A 25,079-nucleotide genomic window follows, 5' to 3' on the forward strand; every position below is an offset into this window, starting at 1 on the left:
GGCAAGCAAGTGGCCATTCGTGCGATTGTAGTTCATAACGTTGTAATAATCTGCCCCCTATATATCCCTCTCGAGTATAAGCTCAATAGCTTAGATTTCCGATATCTCATAAACCAGCTTCTGTAGCCGTTTATCCTACTCGGTGACCTCAACGCACTCAATCCACTCTGGGGTGACCCGTGGTGTGATGCGAGGGGCCGCGTGATCGAGAAGTTCTTTTTAAACTTGGATACCTGCCTACTTAATAAAGAAGAGCGACATTTTATGGCAGAACAGACAACTGTTTCTCTGCAATGGACCTAGCTATCTGATCTGCCACACTTCTGCCCTGCCAGTATGGGCAGGGCAGAAAAACCTATATGGCAGTGATTATTCTGCCATCTGTTTTAGAATATCAGAACAGCATGATCTCCTTACACAGATCCCCCGATGGACACCAGAATCGACCGAGTGGGAAAATTTTCACCGAATGAAGCATATGCCTCGAAATCTTCATAACGATTTCAATTTCAACTATGCTGCCGCCTTTTTTACCGCTTTTAAAATTCGTACGCGTTCGAGTACATATCGCGAAGAAAAGCCGCTCCAAAAAAGAGACCCGTTCTCTGGTGGAGTGCAGATTGTAGGACTGCTCTTAAGAAGCAAACAAATGCTTTGGGCTTACTACGAAAGTGCCAACCGCAGATAAACTCTTAAACTTCAAGCACGTGAGGTCGCAGGACAGGCGAACGTAACATCAAGCCAAAGGAGACAGCTGGGGAAAATAGTTTTCGAATATAAACTCCTGCACGCAGGAAGCAAAAGTGTGGAACAGACTACGGAAATTGTCAAGTTGGCAACCTTACCAATGGCCGTTGGTGGACGATAACGGCGAGAGCCTTGAAAACCAGGCTAACGCACTTGGTGAATCTTTCCAGCGAGTGTGCAGTTCGCCAAATTTTTTAAAGGCATTCCTCAAACAAAAACCAATAGCGTAATATAAAGTGCTGTACTGTAAATGTAACTCCAATGAAACATATAACCTACCATTTAGCATTGCCGAGCTTAAAGCTTCCTAGAACACCTGTATGAAGTCTGCCCCGGGACTTGATCGAGTCAGGTCCACATCTTCATCCTGACACATAGTACTGGTGTACTTTTTCAGCACCATCTGGGCAACAGGGTACATTCCGGTTCATGGAAAGAAGCTATTGTGGTGCCTATCCCTAAACAAGGAAAATATTCTTCCTTAGTCGCAGGTTACCGGCCCATAACAGTAACAAGTTGCCTCTGCAAGTTATTTGAAAACATTATTAATCGTCGGCTATTATATGTCCTTGAATAATACAAATTACTTAACCCATGTCAATTCGGTTTTAGAGAAGGTCGTTCTACAACCTATACCACCTCGTACTCATTGAGGCATGCATGAGTGACGCTTTCGTCCACAAATTGTTCTTTGTCGCCGTGTTCCTTCACATCAAAAAAGCATATGACACAACCTGGCACTGTTGAATTTCTAGAGAACTCTCGGTATTATACTTAATATAATCGAAAGTTGCCTATCCAACCGTATATTCTGTGTTAGAGTTGGCGATGCCCTATCCAGCCCATTTTGTCAAGAAACTTGTGAACAACTCCAGTTCTGTTTCTTCGGAGGCTTTAACTCTGGGTAACCTCCCTGCCTTTCTCTCATTTGCATCTCTCTCTCTCTCTCTCTTGGTGTACCTCAAAGTGGCGCACTTAGTTGCATTCTGTTTATAATATAAGCGTTTTCTCTGTGTGCAAACGTTCCGCAAAATATGTTTGATTTTACTGACGTTGATGACGCGTACTGATGGCATTCAAGTCCTGCAACCTCGCAGTCCGCGAGCTAGAGATTCAGCTCTGCCTCAATATCATGTCAAAATGGACGTTTCAGAAAGGGTGCAGGTTAAATACAATTAAAAGCACTTGCGTCCTGTTCTCAAGAAAGAGAAGCTTAGTTCCGGATCCTCACATAGGGCAGTATGGACACCGATTGCCTGTGGAGAGAGAACAAACATTTTTAGGCGTAATTTTAGACTTTAAACTAAGCTTCATTCCACACAAAAACATCTCAGGGACGTGTACATTGGGCAAACTGGACGTTGTCGAAAGCACACATACACGTGCCAGTTTCTGACACCAGCGAGCAACTTGGCTGCACCCTCCAAACAATGCAAATGCTCTCCGCTACTAGAAAGCACCACAGTCATTGGCACATCAAAAACAAAAACGGAGCGAGAAATATGGGAGGCACTTGCGATGGCTAAAGAGAAAGAGATGTGCGTAAGCACTCCATCCATCGCGCTTATCGATGCTGAGGTGGAGTTTGCCAGGGCGAACCGGTGCAATTGGACGATGTATGTCTGGCCCAAAGTATAACCACATGTCGTCACCTTCTCATATGTTTTATATCCCCCCCCCGCCGCGCGCCATATCTCCTTGTATATAGGCACGTCCTGTAATAGTATCAAACAGTGGTAGTTTGCGCTACGTACGTCCACGTCCTTTCGTACACCTAAAATCGTCAGTATAACGCTAAGCACAATATAATCACTAACCAGCCTTAAAATTCTGCCCCACACAACATGTGGCAGCGACAGGAATGCCTCACCAATCTATACAAAAGGCTTATACGCACACACATAGACCATGGGGCCTTAGTGTATCAGTCTTCCACTCCAAGCGCCCTAAAGGTGCTGGACTTTGTTCGCCATCTAGGTATCCGCCTTATGACCGGTGCCTTCAGGACAAGCCGAATATAAGGTCTCTACACAGAATTGATGAAGCTGGTTTTGAAGACGCGTACTGCCTAAACAAACATGCCACATTTTGTTTTCGTTACACAGGGCTACGTGAATGGACTAGAATTCGGCCGCTGCGACGGAGTGGATTGGAGCGTTGTAAATGACGAAATCTATTTTCATCACACTTATTTCAACACCTGCAAAGTAATGCAGATACACCTTTTCGCAAATGATGCTACACAACTTTTCTTGAACGTGAGTATTCTTTCTGACCTAATAACGTTGTGCTTTTTTTGTTAAACGTATGTAAGCAGGTGTTTAAGCATAGGAAAGAAGACGATGTTTCCAGTGAAAACATTTTGCTGTCTGACATATTTCTTGTATGCTTTTTTATTAGGTATACGTAAGAAAGTCGTAAAAGGTAACATAAAATCAGTGAGAACACTACTTAGCCTAGAAATTAGCAAGATGATCGCCATGAAAGATAGGCCCGGCAGTGTCATCAGCAATTTTGATGTATATTACAAACGGCAGAGCAATTTTATACTCAAATGCAGAGCACGCAGTTCAACTACGCCGAGGGTTCAGAAGACGAATGTGTAACTAGCCATGAGCTCAGAAGAGCTTTGTAAGAAGTGTTCCAGGGATAGGTGGCAGAAAATCATGGAATAATAGTCCATTTAACTAATGATGCAGAGGCTAGTATACACGAAAAGCATGCGGCCCTTTATACGCAATGCCTTAAGGCTTCAAGTATACGAGAGAGTTGGAAGACTTTCCACATCACGCTAATCCATATGACGGAAGGCGTCAAAGAATTGAAGAACTATATTCCCATTAGGAGGAGGCCGGTGGTTGCTTTCAGTATTGTACAAAATATTCACCAACGTAGTTTCCAGTAGACTCAGGGCTATACGTAACTTCAATCAAGCCTAAGAACTGGTTAGCTTCAGGAAGCAGCCTTCTACAATGAATCAGATGAATGACATCAATGAGGTATTTCTTAGATTTTCAACCGACTTCATTGTATGGCTTTCGGAGATTGGACAAATGCATTTGGTTCAAGGGCGATACCAGTAGTCATAGAGGCATGAAATACTCGATTAGTAAATGAAGCATACGTGAATGCCTTAGCAAGTGTCGATAGGGACTCCAGAACTACGTTCATTTTCCAAAAGAAAAATGACAAGATACCGATCGAAGAGGCCTCACGCAAGAATAGACCTCTCCAATGCTAAGCACTGCATGCTTAGAAGTATTCTAGGAATTTAAGTGCGAAAGATTACGAGTGTAGGTCAACGGCAATAGTCATGCAACCAACAGTATGCTCATGGAATTATCCTGTTTAGCATCGCTAGAGATGACTAGCAATAGAAGACTGAGGACGTGATCCGAAAAAGTGTTAGAGTACGACTGAAGATTAACGTGCAGCAGAAGACCAGGTAACATTCAATAGCCTTGCCAGAAAACGAGAATACATGATTTAACGTCTGCCTTAATCATATGTGCAAGAGTATGTTTATATAGCTGAATTACTCAAAGGAGACTGTCATCATGAAAAGGAAATGTGCAGAATACGCTCAACATCATATGTTGGGCATAACAAAATCATTAGCGGGAGCTCACCATTGCAAAAGCGTCCAATGAACCATGAGTTAAAAAGCCGGTTATTACCATAGCGCAAAACTGGAGGACCGCTCAGCCGTGTTCAATTGGACAATAATGCTTTCGCATTCACAACTCATAGGTGTTTAGGTAACCTCAAATTTTCTTGCCTTTCTTTTCAAGAAAAGCAAGAAAATTTGCATTCCGCCCCATCCAGGTGTGTTCGTGGCGGCCGCGATTCGATCTCGCGACCTCGTGCTTAGGGGCGCAACGCCGTAGTGGCTAAGCAACCACGCCGTTTTCGCGAATGTTTGTTGGCAAATCTGGACCCGATGGCTACTTTCGACCCGCAACTTATGGACACATAGGGGCATCTGCGTCAGCAGATGTTTGGTGTGTTGCAACAGCACGTATCCGAACACATGAGGGCTGGACCCTCCTGCGTCTAACCATGAGGGGCTTAGCAGTGTCCGCGGGAAAAGGGATCCCGGGCGTTGAGACGATGCTCTGTGTTTGGACCTTCAAGGCCTCTCGGCGACGCAACGCACCCCTTTGGCCGCGGCTTCACGTAGATACCACCTCAGGACTTACCGATCTGTGGGAAATCGCTAGTTGCCTTTTCCTGTCCTCCTCTGCAATTTTTGTCTTTCTGTCTCACTTTTAACCTTCCCTCTTTTCTCCTCTCTTCTGCATTACTTCCCATTTTCTAGGTAGCGAGAGTTAACTCTGTATGAGTAGCCTACTTAGGTTATGTCATATTCGGTTATAGCGGTAACGTACAGCTGGCGTTTGAAAGACCTGTTTCACAGCCCCCGCAGCGTGCCCTTTAAATACTCCATGGTGGGTCAGCCACCATGGAGTCTGAAATTTTAAATATATTTATGGGTAGTTCCTTCCCTCCACTCCCTGATCGCCCTCAAAAAGAGGGCGCACGGAAGATGTGTTCCTGTTCTTTGGATGTCAAAGACCGAAATTTCCGCGATTCCACGTCATTCACTCAGAAAAATCCGATAAACAAGTACGAAAAATCACCTTCTTTTCGAGTTTCCAAGTCTCTAACTGAGGTTCTTAGACCAAGTTGCAAGGCATCAAGAATAGCAAATGGTGGTCTCCTCTTGAAGGTCTATGACAGAAACAGTACGGAAAGCTGTCCAGTCTAGTGTCATTTGGGGATGTTCAAGTTCCAGTAACTCCTAACCGCACGGCTTTACCTTGGGCGAAGATTTGCTAGAGCTGACAGAGGCTGAGCTCTTGGAGGGCTTAAGTGAGCAGAATGTTGTCAATGTCAAAAGAATTATGAGGCTGGATGGCAAATAAATCCAGACCAAGCACCTAATCTTCACCTTCGCTTCAAGTGTCCTGCCCGAGTCTATCAAGGCCGGGTACATCAAGCTCCGTGTTAAACCACACGTGCCAAATCTCCCCAGATGTTTCAAATTAGAGCGTTTTGGCCATGGTTCGCTCAGCTACCGAGAGCGTCAAACTTGTGCGAAATGCAGTGACCATCAACAGACCTATGAAACTTGCGAGTTATATTCACTTGTTTGCTTGAGTCGAGCGTTATGCAATTCCTCACAAGCAGCAGTGATAGCGTTTGTAAGCTGGTTGCGTCGTGCATTGCCAAAATTGCCATTAGCGAAATAGACCAAATGCGACGATACCAATGTATGGGTTAGCAGAAATGAAATTTCCCTGCCAACGTCCAGATATGTAGGTGTAAAACCTGTGGATCTGTTGACCGTAGCACGCGCTGCAAATGATATTTCCGAAAGCTTAGCGTCCAATTCCATCTGATCGGTGGTATGTGTCATCAGCATGGACCTCAGGTTCCTGTAGATGCGTTCTGTTATGTTAACCCTTGGATGGTATTGCGTTGTCTTTTTGTATTTGATGCCAAAGTCAGAGCGTGTCTTAGAGAATGTGCGACTCGTGAAGTGAGTGGCCTCGTGGGTTATCAGTTGTGGTGGGAAACCAAAACGCGAGAAAACACCAAGGAGACAGCACCACATGTTCCGTGAAGTAAGAGCACGCAATGGGTATAAGTCGACCCACTTCGTGAAGTGGTCAGTATCCACCAACAAATAGCGGTTGCCCTTAGGTGTTCGGGGGAAAGGGCACATTACTTCTCACGCGACACTTTGACAGGAGCTTTGAGTTAGAACTGGCTGCATCAAGCCCGGTGGGATCCCAACACGTGGTTTTACTCGTTTACAAATTAAACGGTTTGTGGATATAGTTAAACGTCCTCCCGCATGCCTGGCCAAGTAGAACTCAACTGGCAAGTAGCGACTCAACTGGGAAGTAGCATGCAACTGGCTGACTCACCCTCCGATTCCTGTAGTAGAACAGCGCCTAGACCGTAGTAGGTAGCGTCTGTTTGTAGCACAAACGGCTTGCTTAAGTCTAGGAGTTTTAGAGCTGTGATCTCAGCAAGTACACTGATCAGTGTTCTAAATGCGTTGTGCTCAGTCACCCCAACTCCATATTGCGCCTTTCCGTGATATTTGAATAAGCGGAATGGTGAGATCTGCGTAGCATGCTATGAAAGAACGGTAGGATCTAATCATTCTAATTTAACCCAAGCTGTTGACCTCGCGCGGGCAAGGATAGTCTGCAATGACGCGAAGCTTCACGTCATTAGGAAGAAGCTGACCATCGTTCACAATAAAACCTAGCAAGTCTACTCTTCACCACCCTAACTAGGCGTTTTTTGGTTTCACGGTAAATCCGAATCTGCAGTTTCTGAATAACGATGACAAGGTGTTCTAAGTGCTCCTCAATATTGCGCGAGAAGATGACATCATCCTTACATACTATAGCACGACTTTGTACCGCCCTTCGTAGAGAACAATATTCATTAGGCGTAGGAAACCACTACGTGAGCTCTTCAAACCAAATGGCATGCGGACACATTCGAAGAGTCCTTTATAGCAAGTGGATTAAGGGATATCAGCTGGTTCCATTTAATTTTGCGAAAATCACGTAGAGCACTCGGCTGCAGTGAATGCCGTTGCACTATGCATACCTGACAGAATCGACTGAATTAAGGGAAACGGATAAGCATCCCGAGCCGTGGCGTCTGTTAAGCGTCGATAGTCTACGCATAACCGAGCTGTGCCATCTTTTTGAGGCGCTAGAACTACACGAAAAGCCGAAGGCCTCTGTAACACTCTCACCACATCGGTGTGAATAACCTCCTTCAGGAACGCACGCTTGTGCGCACTCAGTAATCCTGGGTTGCATTTCCAAGGTAGTGGATTTCCTTTATGGATGCGGTACATGAGCGCAGCCTGGCCTTTCCGTGAACACGGTTGCGAACGGCTCCAGCGCGCACACGAGCTGTTGTTTCTGCGCATCCTCAAAAGTGCATTTTTCGACAAGAACTCGCAAGCCGCCGTTTCTGAAATCCAACACTGTTTTCGTGGGAATAAAATTCCCGCCAAGTAGCATGGGTATTGCCAACCCCGAGCAATAACTAAACGCCGTCGACATGTCTTGCTCCTTAGAGAGCGCACCGCTGCTCGTGCCGTTACTATTGCTCCGGTAGCAACTCTCAAGCGCGTATTACATTGTGTGAGTTCGTCGGGTACAAGCGAAAACTGTCATCTCGATAGAGGCACTGCCGCCAGTGTATTGTCACGTGGTCGTGACGTCAAAGAACACAGTAGCAATACTGTGAAAAGCAAAAACTAGCTTTTATTGGGCGAACCTGTGCCCACAAAACAGGCTACACTTAAAGCACAACGAGAGCGGCGAACACAGTCGGCGATCGTCGTAAATCTGATCAGTGGGTCAAGCGCGTCGGCTTTTATAGAGCAGTCATCGAATGTTCCAGACTAATCGTTCGGACCCGCGTGCCATCCACAAAGTTCTACGCCATTCGTGTTACGCGATGAAATCAGATAACACATGGTTCGGCGACAACAGACAGCGGATAGAAGCATCGATAACTTTCCAGAGACTTCGGATACATGCAGGCGCGTCCCGCGCTGTGCGATAACATTTGTTAGGTGGCGAAACCTGGTCGCTCGATAAAGATAAGTACACGTGTCAATACCCCCCTCTTAAGAAGCATCGACCCGATGCTGCACTCGTAGCAAAGAAAAGAACAAAAATGGCGAAGTTCGTCAGCGTCCGTAAAAGGGTTTAAGGCGCACCACGTGGACCACTTCAGATCGTGCGCGGCGCCGCTGTGAATGCGAAATGCCGTCTGGCAGGACCTCATAGTCCAGAGCGTCAATACGTCGGATCACCTAGGGTCCGAAATAGCGTAGGAGTAGTTTCTCACTGAGTCCTCGTCGGCGTATCGGGGTCCAGACCCAAACACGGTCGCCAGCTTGGTACTCGACGAAGCGTCGTCGGAGGTTGTAGTGTCGGCTGTCGGTCCTCTGCTGGCTCTTGATTCGCAGGTGGGCGAGCTGTCGGGCTTCTTCGGCGCGCTGGAGATAGCTAGCGACGTCAACATTCTCTTCGTCAATTACGTGCGGCAGCATGGCGTCAAGCGTCGTCGTCGGGTTCCTGCCGTAAACCAACTTAAACGGCGTGATCTGTGTTGTTTCTTGCACCACCGTGTTGTACGCAAAGGTTACGTACGGCAGGACGGCGTCCCACGTCTTGTGTTCGACGTCGACGCACATTGCTAGCATGTCGGCGAGGGTCTTGTTCAGGCGCTCCGTGGGACCATTCGTCTGCGGATGGTAGGCAGTTGTCCTCCTGTGGCTTGTCTGGCTGTACTGTAGAATGGCTTGGGTGAGCTCTGCTGTAAAAGCCGTTCCTGTGTCGGTGATGAGGACTTCTGGGGCACCATGTCGCAGCAGGATGTTCTCCACGAAACATTTCGCCACTTCGGCTGCGCTGCCTTTCGGTAGAGCTTTAGTTTCAGCAAAACGGGTGAGATAGTCCGTCGCCACGACGATCCACTTATTCCCGGATTTTGATATCGGAAACGGCCCCAACAAATCCATCCCCATCTGCTGGAATGGTCGGTGAGGAGGTTCCATCGGCTGTAGCAATCCTGCTGGCCTTGTCGGTCGTGTCTTGCGTAGTTGACAGTCTCGGCATGTCTTGACGTAACGGGCGACGTCGGCGGTCAGGCGCGGCCAGTAATACCTTTCCTGTATTCGCGACAGCGTACTGGAGAATCCTAGGTGCCCAGCGGTTGGATTGTCGTGTAGGGCGTGCAGTATTTCTGGACGTAGCGCTGACGGTACAACAAGAAGGTAGCTGGCGCGGGCTGGTGAGAAGTTCTTCACGAGCAGGTTGTTTTGTAGCGTGAACGAAGACAACGCGCGCTTAAATGTCCTAGGGACAACGTCGGTGTTCCCTTCCAAATACTCGACGAGGCCTTTTAGCTGCGGGTCGGCTCGTTGCTGTTTAGTGAAGTCTTCCGCGCTTATTATCCCAAGGAAAGCGTCGTCTTCCTCGTCGTCTTGCGGCGGGGGATCGATGGGGGCGCGCGATAAGCAGTCGGCGTCGGAGTGTTTTCTTCCGGACTTGTATATTACCGTGACGTCATATTCTTGTAGTCTGAGGCTCCACCGCGCCAGCCGTCCTGAAGGGTCCTTTAAGTTAGCTAGCCAACACAATGCGTGATGGTCACTGACGACTTTGAATGGCCTGCCATAGAGGTGAGGGCGGAATTTATCTGTAGCCCAAATGATGGCGAGGCATTCCTTTTCAGTCGTTAGAATAGTTGCTTTCCGCTTTTGACAGTGACCGGATAGCATACGATATCACCCTTTCAAGTCCTTCTTTCCTCTGGACTAGGACGGCACCGAGGCCTAGGCTACTGGCGTCAGTGTGGATTTCGGTATAGGCGTCCTCGTCGAAGTGTGCAAGTACCGGCGGTGACTCCATGCATCCTTTGAGTTCTTGAAATGCCTTGGCTTGCGGCGCTTCGCACTTGAACGCGACATCACATTTGGTTAGATGTGTTAGCGGCTCCGCGATGCGCGAAAAGTCCTTGGCAAAGCGCCTATAGTAGGCACACATGCCAAGGAATCTGCGCACTGCCTTCTTGTTGGTTGGCTGCGGGAACTTTGCGATGGCAGCTGTCTTCTGTGGGTCGGGGCGTACTCCTGATTTGCTGATCACGTGGCCTAGGAACGAAAGCTCACCGTAAGTGAAACGGCACTTTTCCGGCTTCAGAGTGAGCCCTGATGACTTGATGGCTTCTAACACGGTCGCAAGCCGCCTAAGGTGATCGTGGAAATTTCCGGCGAAGACAACGACGTCATCCAGGTAAACAAGGCACGTCTGCCACTTCAGTCCGGCTAGCACCGTGTCCATGACGCGCTGAAACGTTGCAGGCGCCGAGCAGAGCCCGAATGGCATGACCATGAACTCGTAGAGGCCGTCTGGCGTGATGAAGGCAGTTTTTTCGCGATCTCTCTCGTCGACTTCTATTTGCCAGTAGCCAGACTTGAGGTCCATCGACGAGAAGTATTTAGCGTTGCAGAGCCGATCCAATGCGTCGTCTATCCGTAGAAGGGGGTACACATCCTTCTTCGTGATCTTGTTCAGTCGACGATAATCGACGCAGAGCGTAGGGTTCCGTCCTTTTTCTTTACCAGGAATACAGGGGAGGCCCACGGGCTTTTCGACGGCTCGATGATGTCGTCACGCAGAATTTCATCGACTTGTTGCCTAATAGCTTCACGTTCTCGCGTCGAAACTCGGTAAGGGCTCTGGCGGAGTGGTCGAGCGCTCTCTTCGGTTATTATGCGATGCTTTGCAACTGGTGTTTGTCGAATCCTCGATGACGTCGAAAAGCAGTCTTTGTATCGTCGGAGAAGACTTCTGATCTGTTGCTGCTTACTCATAGGAAGACTTGGATTCACGTCGAAGTCTGGTTCGGGGACAATTCTCATCGGGGTAGATGCGGATGAATCCGACAGGACAAAGGAATTGCTGGTTTCCACGATTTCCTCGATGTATGCGATTGTCGTGCCCTTGTTGATGTGCTTGAACTCTTGGTTGAAGTTGGTTAGCATAACTTCAACTTGCCCTCCGTGGAGTCGAGCGATCCCTCTTGCGACGCAAATTTCACGGTCGAGCAGTAGAGGTTGGTCGCCTTCGATGACGCCTTCTACCTCAGCGGGTGTTTCGGTGCCGACCGAAATGACAATGCTGGAGCGAGGCGGGATGCTTACTTGATCTTCAAGCACACTCAAGGCGTGGTGACTACGACAGCTCTCCGGCGGTATCGCTTGATCTTGTGACAGCGTTATCGATTTCGACTTCAGGTCGATGACTGCGCCATGTTGATTCAGGAAGTCCATGCCGAGAATGACGTCTCGTGAACACTGTTGGAGGACAACGAAGGTAGCAGGGTAAGTCCGGTCATGAACGGTAATCCTTGCCGTGCAGATTCCAGTCGGCGTAATGAGGTGTCCTCCAGCGGTCCGAATTTGGGGGCCCTCCTATGCAGTCTTAACCTTCTTCAACTGGGCGGCGATGTGTCCACTCATTACGGAGTAATCGGCCCCTGTGTCAACTAAAGTAGTGACTGCGTGGCCGTCGAGAAGTACGTCGAGGTCGGTGGTTCGTTGTCTGGCGTTGCAGTTGGGTCTTGGAGTCGGGTCACGGCTGCGTCGCGTTGAGCTGAAGCTGGAACGTCGTGTCATCAAGTCGTCTTTCGTCGGTGTAGTCTTGGCTTCCTGATTTCGTCGCGATGGTGGCATCTCGTTGCACCGTCGAGGTAGTTTCTTCGGTGTCTTCGTCGGCGGCGGAGGATCTCCGTCAGTTCGACGAACAGCAACCGCACCTCCATCGGTTGCTGCTTTTAGTTTTCCGGATATGGGCTCGCTGACGGGCCCCGGGCTGTGCCAGTGTATGTATGGTCGGCGCTGCGGCGAGAGGTAGCGGCCTGATGATGGCGAACGCGATGGTCGTCGAGAGCTCCACTGAGTAGCGGCGAGGTAATCGGCGATATCGCGGGGGCGTTCACCTTGCTACGGGCGCGGAGCGTTCACGGCGAAACCTCGCAGTTTCATCTCCCGGTATGGACATCGTCGGTAAACGTGACCAGCTTCTCCGCAGTGGTAGCAGAGCGGGCGGTGGTCAGGGGCTCGCCAAATGTCCGTCTTCCTCGCGTAGGTGCGCTGGGCGACGGGTGGGCGTGCTGGCGGCGGCGGCGGCGGACGACGGAATTGCGTCGTTGCAGGGCCCTGGCGTGGTCGCGGAGGGGGACCTTGACGGCGTGCGACGGCGGCGTATGTCATCGCTTCTGGCTGGGGCTGCGGTAATTGTGGTCGCAGCTCGGGAACTCCATGTGATCGGTGCACCTCTTCTTTCACGATGTCGGCGATCGAAGCCACTTGGGGCTCCGACGAAGGCAGGACCTTGCGCAGTTTTTCGCGCACAATGGCCCTGATGGTCTCCTGAAGGTTGTCGGAATCCAGTCCTTGGATGGCGTACTGCGGCGTGAGCCCCTGGCGGTTATATTGCCGGGTGCGCATCTCCAGAGTTTTCTCGATCGTCGATGCCTCTGCAGAAAACTCAGCTACGGTCTTCGGCGGGTTACGGATAAGTCCTGCGAAAAGTTCTTGCTTGACACCCCGCATCAGGAAGCGGACTTTTTTCTCGTCTCACATTTCTGGGTCGGTATGCTGGAAAAGACGGGCCATCTCCTCCGTAAAGATCGCGATCGTCTCGTTTGGCAGCTGCACTCTGGTTTCTAGTAGTGCTTGGGCTCGCTCTTTTCGTACGACGCTTGTAAACGTTTGCAAGAAGCCGCTTATATATATAATATAAAACCCGACGTGACTGCGTGAACGTGGTCCGCGAAAACGTCAAGCAGCAGGTACAACCGCTGCTCGTGCCGGCAAGCCATGCCCCTCTCCTGACCTAAGCCGAAGCCTTAAGAGCTCGTATGTCGGCAGTTGGCTATCCGCGCTATACATCTGTGCAACCGGCGGCACAATACTTTCCCAGCGGCCTACGCAAGCCCAAGTCTAAGCGTGCGGAAATCAAATGTGTGGTGCGTTGCCGAGAATCGGCCGCTCTGCTACTATTGCGATGAATCTAGTAGACTGTAGAGAGAGTGCACATACAGGCAGATGCGCGTTCCTGGGTTTCGCGGAGATGCACGTCGACCACATAATGGTGAGCGTGTCTGAGCTATTGCCGAGTACTTCGCGAGCCACAAGTCCGCGACTTTTCAGCGGCGTCAGTTCCGCTCTGGACCTCCTCCACGTTCCACATCACCTGATCGTCACTCAGCATTTGCTCATGGAACTGGGAGAAGACAACGACTCCAAGCACACTCCTCGAAAATTAGGAATAGCGGTCTCAGGAGGTGGGGCTGCTGCTGACCGATCAATAAAACACGCTCTTTCTTCGGCACGCCAGCCGAAGTCCAATGATTCCCTTTCAGAGGCATGTCATCGACGACAAAAGTATTTCCGCGAACATCCCCATCCAGGTCGACAAAGACACGGTCACTGCCCTCGTGGACACTGGCGCCCGTTATCCTGTAGAGAGTCCCGAACTAGCTGCAGAACTGAGAAAACTTGCGGAGCCAAGTAATCGACCATGCATCCAGACAGCATGGAATCATCGCTTGACGCCGACTAGGGGATACACTCATCATCATCGTCGTCAGCTTGGCTACGCCCATTGCAGGGCAAAGGCCTCCACCATACCTCTCCAACTACTCCGGTCAGGCACGTACCCAGGGGGGGGGGCCCCGGGGGGGCCCGGCCCCCCCCCTCGAAATCATGTGGCATACCCCCCCCCCCTCCCTACCCATGCCACCACTCCTCCCACATTCCTAAAGCGCCGCCAGATCAATGTTGAGACTTGGCAGCTGTTCATCGGTCAGCATTATGCTGCCTTTTTTACTCCTTTCAGATGGCGGTAGTTCTCGGCATCTCTTGTAATGTGAAGGACAGTTGTCTCATAAATTCCGCACCCGCGCGATTAACTCGAGATGCGTTCAGTTGTCACCATCTATTCAACCATCACGCGCATAGCTGTTGCTTTTGTTAGTTCAACCTTCTTTGTTTAGGCTGATCCTGGGACCAGGAGAGGGATGCGGCTGTTACTCAGCTGGTCTGTACTCTCATGGAACGAGTTGTGGCCGGAGAAAATGCCAATTGCGTTTAACTTTTCCCTTTGCTTCATTCTTTCCTTGAGTTACGCCTCGCCGCGACGCTGGCAGATGCCCGGAACCATATACACGTGATATGGGTTAGATAAGGTGGGAAATAAAATAATGTGAAAGAGCGTCCATCATGAAGCCCTGCAATAACCCTTAAACCCATAAGCAAGATGACTGTCGCCCGTTACCTCGTCTGTTTTTCCCTAATTCTATAGCACTTTTCGTGCCAAATTGGGAACTGGAAGCGAAAATCGCAAGGGGTTGAGGAATTAAGCGATCTACTAAGGGAGAGAGCCAAGGCAACAACCAAACTGCAAGCAAAAGCGAATAATAAAAAAAGTTAACCGTTGTTTATGAGAATATTTATGGATCAAAATATTTTTATTTATAAAGGAAATAGAGCAAACGCCGCCGGAAGTGGAGAACAATTACTTGTTTTGAATGACGCTTCTACAGTTATCCGTCGAACCGCCTCACGTAGTCACCTCTCTACGGTGCTTATGTGGGTGTTTTTCTAACCTTTCGCGGTGAGCGCAGAACGTCTAGAATCGCAGAGTCCTGCGCTCTACGCGGTTGTATGGGACTGGCGGCCGCACAGCGTTACGCAATTCGCGGAACTGTCAAAACTGATCAACAAGGCGAAAATAACTGATATTCCAAACTATAGCATGAGAAAGACTGAAGAAGGCGTGAAAAATGAACGCAGCCTGAAACCAGTAAAACAGAAACCTGGCATAGGACAAACCATGATGTATGCACTAAAAGGTAAGAAGGATAATATCATCAGCAATCTCGAAGATATAGTAAAAGCAGCGGAAAAATTCTAAGCTGACCTGTATATAGTACCCAGAGGAGTCACGATACCTCACTTAGAAACAGTAATGAAAATGATACAGAAACTCTCCTATAACTAGCGATGAGGTCAGAAGGGCCCTGCAAGACATGAAACGATGAAGAGCGGGAGGAGAAGGTGGAATAACAGTCTATTTAATCAAAGATGGAGGCGACATAATGCTTGGAAAACTGGCGGCTCTAGATACGAAGTGTCTATCGACTGCAAGGGTCCCAGAAAATTGGAAGAATGCAGACATTATACTAATCCACAAAAAGGAAACGTTAAAAAATGGAAAAATTCTAGGACCATTAGCTTGCTCCCAGTATTATATAAAATATTTACCAAAATATTCTCCAATAGAATAAGGGCAACACTCGATTTTGTCAACCAAGGGAACAGGCTGGCTTCAGGAAGAGATCCTTTACAATGGATCACATCCATGTCATCAATCAGGTTGTCGTGAAATCTGCTGAGTACAATAAGCCTCTCTATGTGGCTTATATAGATTACGAAACTGCATTTGATTCAGTGGAGATACCAGAAGTCATAGAGGCACTACGTATTCAAGGAGTACAGAACGCTTACGTCAAAACCTTGGAAAATATTACTACATGCGTGTGGTATTTGTTTGTTTGAACGAGGTGCGTGGGCGCCATTACTCCAGAAAAGAGGAGGAAGAACGAACTGTGCTCGCTCTGTGAATATGACCGGTCTTCACTGCTACCGTTGTTGTAAATATAATATGTAAATAGTTTCTCGTCTTACTGACTCGTCCTTCGCGTAAGAATATCTACAGAGGTTCTACAGCTACCTTAATTCTACACAAGAAAAGCAGAGAGATAGCTATAGAGAAAGGGGTCAAACGGGAGACACAATTTCTCCAAAGCTATTCACTGCGTGCTTAGAAGAATTCAAACTATTAAACTGGGAACGCTTAGGAGTAAAGATTGACGGCAAATATCTCAGCAACCTTCGGTTTGCCGATGACATTGTTCTATTCAAGAACAATGCAGACGAGTTACAACAAATGATTGGAGACCTTAATAGTGAAAGTGTAAGAGTGGGGTTGAATATAAATATGCAGAAGATGAAGATAATGATAAATAGCTGGGCAAAGGAACAAGAGATCAGGATCGCCAGTCGGCCACTAGAGACTGTGCAGGAGTACGTTTACCTAGGTCAATTAATCACAGGGAACGCTGACCATGAGGAGGAAATTCACAAAAGAATAAAAATCAGTTGGATCGCATACGGCAGACATTGCCAGCTCCTGACTGGAAGCTTACCATTATTATTGAAAAGTAAGGTCTGCACGCAATCAGTGCATTTTGCCAGTGCTGACATATGGGGCAGAGACTTGAGAGCAAATTAAGGTCCGCGCAAAGAGCGATCGAACGAAGATTGCTAGGCATAACGGTAAGAGAGAGAAAGGGAGCGGTTTGGATCAGAGAGCGAACAGATATAGACGATATTGTAATTGACATCAAGAGGAAAAAATGTAGCTGGGCAGGTCATGTAATGCTCCGGTTAGATAACCGTTGGACCATTAGGGTTACAGAATGGGCACCAAGATAAGGAAGACGCATCGAGTACGACAAAACACTTGGTGGAGCGATGAAATTAGGAAATTCGCGGGCGCTCGTTGGGATCGGTTGGCGCAGGACAGGGGTAGTTGGAGATCGTAGGGGGAGGCCTTCGTCCTGCAGTGGACATAATACAGGCTGATGATGATGCTGCTGCTGCTGCTGCTGATGATGATAGAGGTGGTGGCCCCCCCCCCCCTCCGAAAATAAATCCTGGGTACGTGCCTGACTCCGGTCATGTGCTAATTGTGACCATGTTATCCCTGCAACCTTCTTAATCTCATCCGCCCACCTAACATTCTGGTGCCCCAGCTATGCTTCCATCTCTTGGAATCCAGTCCGTAACCCTTAATGACCATCGGTTCTCTTCCCTCCTCATTACATGTCCTACCCAAGCCCATTTCTTTTTCTTGATTTCAACTAAGATATCATTAACTCGCGTTTGTTCCCTCACCCAATCCGCTCCTTTCTTATCCCTTACCGTTACACCCATCATTCTTTTTTCCATTGCTCGTTGCGGCGTCCTCAATTTAGGTAGAAACCTTCTTGTAAGCCTCCATGTTACTACCCGTAGGTGAGTACTGATGAGACACAGCTGTTATACACTTTTCTTTATAGTGATAATGGCAACCTGCTGTTCATGATCTGAGAATGCCTGCCAGACGCACCCCAGCCCATTCTTATTCTTCTCATTATTTCAGTCTCATGGTCCGGATCTGCGGTCACTACTTGCGCAAAGTACATGTATTCCCTTACCACTTCCAGTGCCTCGCTACCTATCGTAAACTGCTAATCTCTTCCGCGACTGTTAAACATTACTTTAGTTTTGTGCAGATTAATTTTTAGACCCACACTTCTGCTTTGCCTCTCCAGGTCAGAGAGCATGCATTGCAATTGGTCCCCTGAGTTACTAAGCAACGCAATATCATCAGCGAATCGGAAGTTACTAAGGTATTCTCCATTAACTCTTATCCTCAATTCTTCCCAATCCATGTCTCTGAATACCTCCTGTAAACACGCTGTGAATAGCATTAGAGAGATCGTATCTCGCTGCCTGACGACTTTCTTTATTTGGATTCTGTTGCTTTCTTTATGGAGGACTACGTTGGCTGCGGAGCCGCTATAGATGTCTATCTGTAGTTTTACGGATGGCTCGTCTACGCCCTGGTTCCGTAATGCCTTCACGACTGCTGAGGTTTTGACTGAATCAAACGCTATCTCGTAATCAATCAAAGCTATATATGAGGGTTGATTATATTCCACACATTTCTCTATCCCCTGATGGTGTGAATATGGGTAGCCTTTATGAAATCCTGCCTGGTCCTTTGGTTGACAGAAGTATAAGGTGCGCCTGATTCTATTTGCGATGACCTTAGTAAATACTTTGTAGGCAACGAACAGTAAGCTGATCAGTCTCTAATTTTTCAAATGTTTGGCATCCCCTTTCTTATGAAACAGGATTATGTTGGCGCTATTTCCAAGATTTCGGTACGTTCGAGAACATGAGGCATTGCGTATACAGGGTGGCCAGTTTTTTTAGAACAATCTGCCCACCTTCCTTCAACAAATCTGCTGTTACCTGATCCTCCCCAGCTGCCTTCCCCCTTTGCATAGCTCCCAAGGCTTTCTTTGCTTATACCGGTGTTACTCGTGGGATTTCAAATTCCTCTAGACTATTCTTTCTTTCATTATCGTCGTGGGTGCCACTGGTACTGTATAAATCTCTGTAGAACTCCTGAGCCACTTGAACTATCTCATCCATATTGGTAATCGTATTGCCGGCTTTTTCTCTTAGCGCATGCGTCTCACTCTTGCCTATTGCTAGTTTCTTCTTCACTGCTTTTACGCTTCCTCCATTCCTGAGAGCATGTTCAATTCTTTTCATATAGTGCTTCCTTATGTCAGCTATCTTAGGCTTGTTGATTACCTTGGAAAGTTCTGCCAGTGCTGTTCTACCTGTAGGGTTACAGGCTTTCGTACAATGGCGTTTCCTAATCAGATATTTCGTCTCCTGCGACAGCTACTGGTAGCCTGTCTAACAAAGTTACCACCGACTTCTATTGCACACTCCTTAATGATGCCCATAAGATTGTCGTTCACTGCTTCAACACTAAGGTCCTCTTCCTGAGTTAAAGCCGAATACCTGTTGTATGGCTTGATCCTGAATTCCTCTATTTTCCCTCATACCGCTAACTCATTGATCGGCTTCTGTTGCACCAGTTTCTTTCGTTGCCTCCTCAAGTCTAGGCTAATTCGAGTTCTTACCATCCTATGGTCACAGCGGCGCACCTTGCCGATCACGTACAAATCTTGTATGATGCCCAGGGTTAGCGCAACGTATAAGAACTATTTCAATTCTAGCGTCGGCATTAGGGCTCCTCCACGTCCACTTTCAGCTCTCCTACTTGCGGAAGAAGGTGTTGATCATCCGCATATTATTCCGTTCTGAAAACTGTAATAATAACTCTCCCCTGCTTTTCCTAGGCCTTATGCCATGTTCCCCCACTCACTTGTCTCTAGCCTGCTTCTTACCTACCCTGGCACTGAAGTCGCCCATCAGTATAGTGTATGATGTTTTGACTTTACTAGTTACCGATTCAACGTCTTCATCGAAGTTTTCGACTTCGTGATTATTAGGACTGGATCTAGGGGCGTAGACCTGTATACGACCTTCAATTTGTGCCTCTTATTAGGCTCACAACAAGACCTGCCTCCCTCTCGTTAATGCTATAGATTTCCGGTAAGTTACCAGCTATACCCTTATTAATCAAGAATCCGACTCCTAGTTCTCGTATCTCCACTAAGCCGCGGTAGCACAGGACGTTCCCACTTTTTAGCACTGTATATGCTTCTTTTGTTTTCCTAACCTCACTGAGCGCTATTATATCCCATTTATTGCTCTCTAATTCCTCCAATAGCAATGCTAGCCTCCCCTCACTAGATAACGTTGTAGCGTTGAACGTTGCCAGGCTCAGATTCCAATGGTGGCCTGTCGGGACCCAGAGATTCTTATCACCCCTGCTGCGTCACAGGTCTGACCGCCGCCGTGGTCAGTTGATTCGCAGCTGCTGGGGTCTGAGGGCCGGGGTTTTATTGTTGTATACATGTAGGAGGTTTTGGACAAGTGCTGCACCAGGGTGGCCAGTCCTGCTCTGGTGAGGGAGTGCGTTACCGCTTCTTGTGACTGGGGTCAGGCCGCACTCCAGGCCTGTTTATCAATTTTATTAACACATGGATTTTTTTATCCGCTGTAAAATTGCGCTGCACCGTTATACAAACCACGGTCCTCTTGCACTCCAGGCGGAAGCTCTGTCTCTACGCCACCGCTGCACTACCGGACTCTGCCGGACCCCAAATTCGTCAGTCAGCGTGCGTTGCCTTTCTCATCGTGTTGCTCGAGTGTTCCCGAAACCTGATCCTTGCGATGGATTTTCTTAGCGAGCACGTGCTTTCATCCATCTTCGGGAGCTGTTAACATTTTCCGATGACTAGGCGCCCAGAATGCCAGATAGTAACATGCGCAAAGCAGCAAGTCGTTTTGCTGACGACATTATGACAGTCCCGCCACGAATAAGGATGTTCATTACTTTTAAAGCGACGGTTACCATAAGAGTAGCCGAATTGGTGCTCTTGGCTCAGCCAGTCAGTCTCACCCGCTGCAATATTGAACTGAACCGCAGCTTGACTGAGGTTTTCGGTACCAAATTAGTGGCGGGTACCAACACATGGTAAAGGTAAAGGCCGTTGCTCTGTTTGAAAGCATGGGGAAGCAACATGTACCACATCTGCTGAGCTTTCTGTAGCCTTGAAGCGTAACACGGAGGATGTCATTACAATCGATAGAAATCCTGAGCACTCATCCACACAGAAAGAACGTATGCGCAGTATTATATGCATGTTCAGTGACTGCTTCGCAGCCAGGTCGAAACTAAATTAGACCCGCATCGCGAAGCACCGTACTAATAGGAAACCGACTGAGCAGTACGTGCGCCTGTAACAAATGGACTGTCACAAAAGGAGCAAGAGGTGATCTGTTGTCAAGTAAAGCGAATAATCAGTGACGACGTAATCAGCGACAACGTGACGAAAAAAGTTAGCTGCCCTCTTCCCTACATATATGACTCTTGAGAGCGTCTTCGACAGGCCCGATATGTCTCCTGAGTGTATTTATGAAGCAGATACTGGCAGATCGCAGCTGATGAACGGGATGACGAAACGAGTCCATTAGTAACTCTTGACGGCTTGTACGAATTTAAGGTGCAGTCCTCAGAATTATGCTCAGCTACCATGACCTTTAAAACAATGATGTGCATCATGCAGTCATGTCTTAAATAGGAATCATGTCTTCTCTATTTAGACGACGCCGTTTTTTCAGACATTGGAGTAACACCTTCAGCAACTTCAGTCCATGTTTCATTTAATTTCTCCTTAGGCATATCATTAACATCTGATAAATGTGATTTCAGTAATTAGCAGTGAAAATTCCTCGGCGACGTTGTAAGCCACGATGGTGTTCGGCGAGGCCGAGTAAAAATTATGGCTATTGCCACATTCCACCACCAGCAAACAAAAGAGATGTCTGCCATTTCTTTGGCCTCTGTGCATATTACAGACACTTTCTGAAGATATTATTCAAAGCAGCAGAACCCTTGACCCGTTTACCAAAGCAGCCATCCCATTTGTTTGGGGTCCGCTGCAGGGAGTTGCCCTCTCTCAGCTTCAGCAGTGTCTCCAAACACCACGCTTACTTGTTCTCTTTGATGACGATGGTGACACTGTACTGCACACTGATGCTAGCAAAATGTGTCTTGGTCCAGACCCCGTGCAGGGGAAAGATGGCATTGAACGTGCTATTGGTAACGCTAGCCACACCTTAACATCTGCAAGCAAGAAAATGAAGGCATCTCGTTTGTTTCGGGTCTGCAGCAGAGGGACGCCTTCTCCGAGCTTCAGCGGCACTTCCAGACACCGCCCTTGCTTGGACACTTTGACGAAGATGCCGAGGCACTGAACAGTACACTGATGCTAGCAAAATCGGGCTTCGTGCAGGCCAAGACCGATTGGCCCAAATCAAGGGTGCTATAATGTGAAGCTATTCCGTCCTTTCTATTCCAATTCTGCAATCAGCCGTCCCCGATTGGCCAACAACTTTTTTGGACCACCCCCTTCTAAGGTGTCTGTCACGCGACGTCACGAAAACCGCGATAGCCTCCCCTATGATATGACGTGTTCGCACTGATGATGCATGATTTGATTGAGCAACAGAAAAATACTTATTTCTGATTCGACGCCTTTTCACCATTAGCCCTCGGCTATCTGTCAAAAGTTTTCGGGCTGCACCCACTTTACCTGCCTGTCACGTGACATCACCAAACCGCAAAGGCTCCCCGCATCAAAATGACGTGTACGTGTTGAAGATTCATTAATATGCCGAACAAAACTGAAGGTTCTCCTTAATAGCAGCAGGCTAGCCTGCTCCGAAAGGAATACCGGATTGCTACCGCCGAACGCTCAGGCACTGGCTACTAGCACCTGCTGGAGAGCATGGGTTTACTTGCGTATAATAAAACCTCTTGCGTGGCCGTGTAACGTTTTCGAGCACTTTCGGCACGTTTACGACCTCGTTCTGCCAACTCTTCTTTGCTGAGGATCCGTTCTAGCGTCGTTTTTATTTGCCAGCTGCCGCGATTTTCGGCAAGCTACCGAAAGCTAAGCAAGGGAAAGTTGACCAATCGCGAACGCCGGCATCACCCTCTTCATCCTCTTATGGATTTTCAGTGCCGTGAATCGGCCCCATCGAACCCCTCTCAACTTGAGCGTGTTGCTCGCCTCTTGTCAGCAAATTAGATAAGGCAAACCGCTCAGTCTGGACAATGTTATTCGTTTTTCAAGCATACAAAAGTGATCGATGAACGAGGAGAGCGTTTAATTGGTCTGTTCAGACAATCCTGCGGGTGACCGCCTGATGCTTGCGTCGGCGGTTACGCAAATTTGACGTCAGGAGAATGGAATAAAAACATATTGGAATAGCTTTGCGTAATAGGGCCCCAAAACTGTGAAACCGCTTTGCACCTTAACGCCCACTCGGTAGGTAACAAGCAAGAAGAAATCATTCGGCTTCTAAAACAATTTTTGTTTCGAAATAACGGTTTTTATGCTCATTGGAACAAGGTATCAATCTGATAGCAAAATACTTGAGCTTCCTGGTTGTGAAATGTTTTTTTCTTAACAGACCTAAAAAAAGTGGTAGCGGTGTCGTTATCTAAACTCTCGCGTGGAAAAGGTGTCACTTTCTACCTAATTTTATGGACGTTGCGTAATAATATGAAGTTCTAACTTTAAAAAATTGAAATCAAATCATTTTATGGTATACGGCCCCCAAACGGCAACATGAAAAATTTTAAGGATTATTTCAATCAGATTCTAGAATATGCGTCACTAAACAAACGTTCGTTTATGTGCAGTGCTGATTTTAATAATAATATTCTTGACCATAACGCTACTGTACAGGATTTCAAGATGAAGATTCTCGCCTGTGTGCTTGTCAACTTAGTAGGAACAGCAACACGAGTCACATGCAGTACTGCATCAGTACTAGGTCTAATAATTACGAGTATTGAAACGAGTGTGATCTCTTCTGGTGCAATCCCTTCTGATGTGAGCAATCACTATCCGGTGTTTGTCTTCTTTCCGAAGGAGCATGCTAAACGAAACAATATGAAAGAGTGTACTACTGTGCAGAGCATAACAGATGCCTTTTTTGGAGCATTTCAGCACGAAATTATGAACTTCGACTGAGCCTGTGTACTGCAGAAAACTGATGTCTGTGATGCGTACGACCTCTTTTGTTTTTACAATTTCCTTCGTTTCTATTCGAAGCACTTTGCACTGGAAACGTACTCGAAAAGTAATCCGAAAAAGACAAGAAAACCATGGGTAACAAGATAACTTTTGAAAATGATAAAGGACAAAAATCGTCTCTGTCAAACGTTACTTCGAACACGTGTACAGGATACACTCCTTCCCTTTTAAAAGTTAGGACACCGATTAAACTCCGAGCTAGGGAAAACTAAAACATCATATTGTCATGAGCTCTTTACTAGTCTCAGTTCAAAGAGACCAGATACTGCCTGGAAAGCTTTAAACGATGTCCGAGGTCGCCGTGCGAACAACTCTGTCACAAAATCTATGCTGATAAATGGCAACGAAATAAAAGAGAGGGCGCTTGCCGAATACTTCGACAAACATTTTCTTAATAGCATTTCCTCATCTCAATACCATAGGGGCCCTACAATTTCCACTTATCTTAGTCAGCTTAGTGAGAGTATATTTTTCGAGCCTACTGATGCAAATGAAGTTGATAACGTGTTCATGAGACTTAGTAGCAGCAAAGCCTTGGATATCAACACCATGCAGATGAAACCATTGAAATATGTACTACCCATAATTTGTCTCTTGATTTCACACATCTACAATCTTGCAATTGAGGGCGGGGTTTTCCCCAACGCAATGAAAACTGCAAAAGTATCTATCATTCTTAAAGGGGGCGACCAAAATGTACCAGCAAATTCTAGGCCGATTTCAGTACTCCCTGCGTTTTCCAAGGGTCTGGAAAAATAATTTATTTTTTCACAAGCCTAAGGTACTTTCTGAGTCACAATTTAGTTTCCTAACAGGCAAATCTACAGAAACAGCATTATTAACATTGAAGGAAATTATTTTTAACAATAATAATGAGAACTTGTATATGGACGGCCTTTTCCTTGATTTTAGTAAGGCTTTTGACTGCTTAAATCATGATTCTTGTAAACAAACTTAAAATGTACGGAATCCGCGGTAGACCATTCACATTGCTTCAAGTATGTCTCCAAAACAGAAGCCAATCGGTGTCTTTGGATGATGAACTTTCATCCCTTTTGCTATCAGTTGTGGTGTCCCACAAGGGAGCGCGTTCGGACCCCTTTTGTTCAATACGCACATAAATTATATTGTAAGTACAGATCCTTCCATTGATTTGTGATATACGCAGATGAAAGCACACTACTTCTTGCAGGCCCTAACCGTAACGATTTACCGGTAAAATGTAATGACCTACAAATTAAATTGTCTAGGTGGTCGAGGATGAATAACGTAAAAAGCAATCATACAAAGTTTAAGGTTTTAATATTTTCTTTAAGAAACAGGCCGATAATACCGCACTGCAC

The 25,079-nt window shown here is 47.3% G+C and overlaps 1 protein-coding gene across 1 annotated transcript in view; it reads left to right on the top strand.

The window, feature by feature from the left end:
- Positions 1–25,079, top strand: part of LOC135908327 (uncharacterized) — a 165,504-nt gene that overhangs the window by 76,444 nt on the left and 63,981 nt on the right. Inside the window, exon 4 of the mRNA XM_065440086.2 lies at positions 2,853–3,005. Within this exon, the coding sequence (XP_065296158.1) occupies positions 2,853–3,005 (153 nt within the window). The remainder of the gene's footprint in view (positions 1–2,852; positions 3,006–25,079) is intronic.

The sequence above is a fragment of the Dermacentor albipictus genome, chromosome 6 (assembly GCF_038994185.2).
Source record: "Dermacentor albipictus isolate Rhodes 1998 colony chromosome 6, USDA_Dalb.pri_finalv2, whole genome shotgun sequence".
NCBI lineage: Eukaryota > Metazoa > Arthropoda > Arachnida > Ixodida > Ixodidae > Dermacentor > Dermacentor albipictus.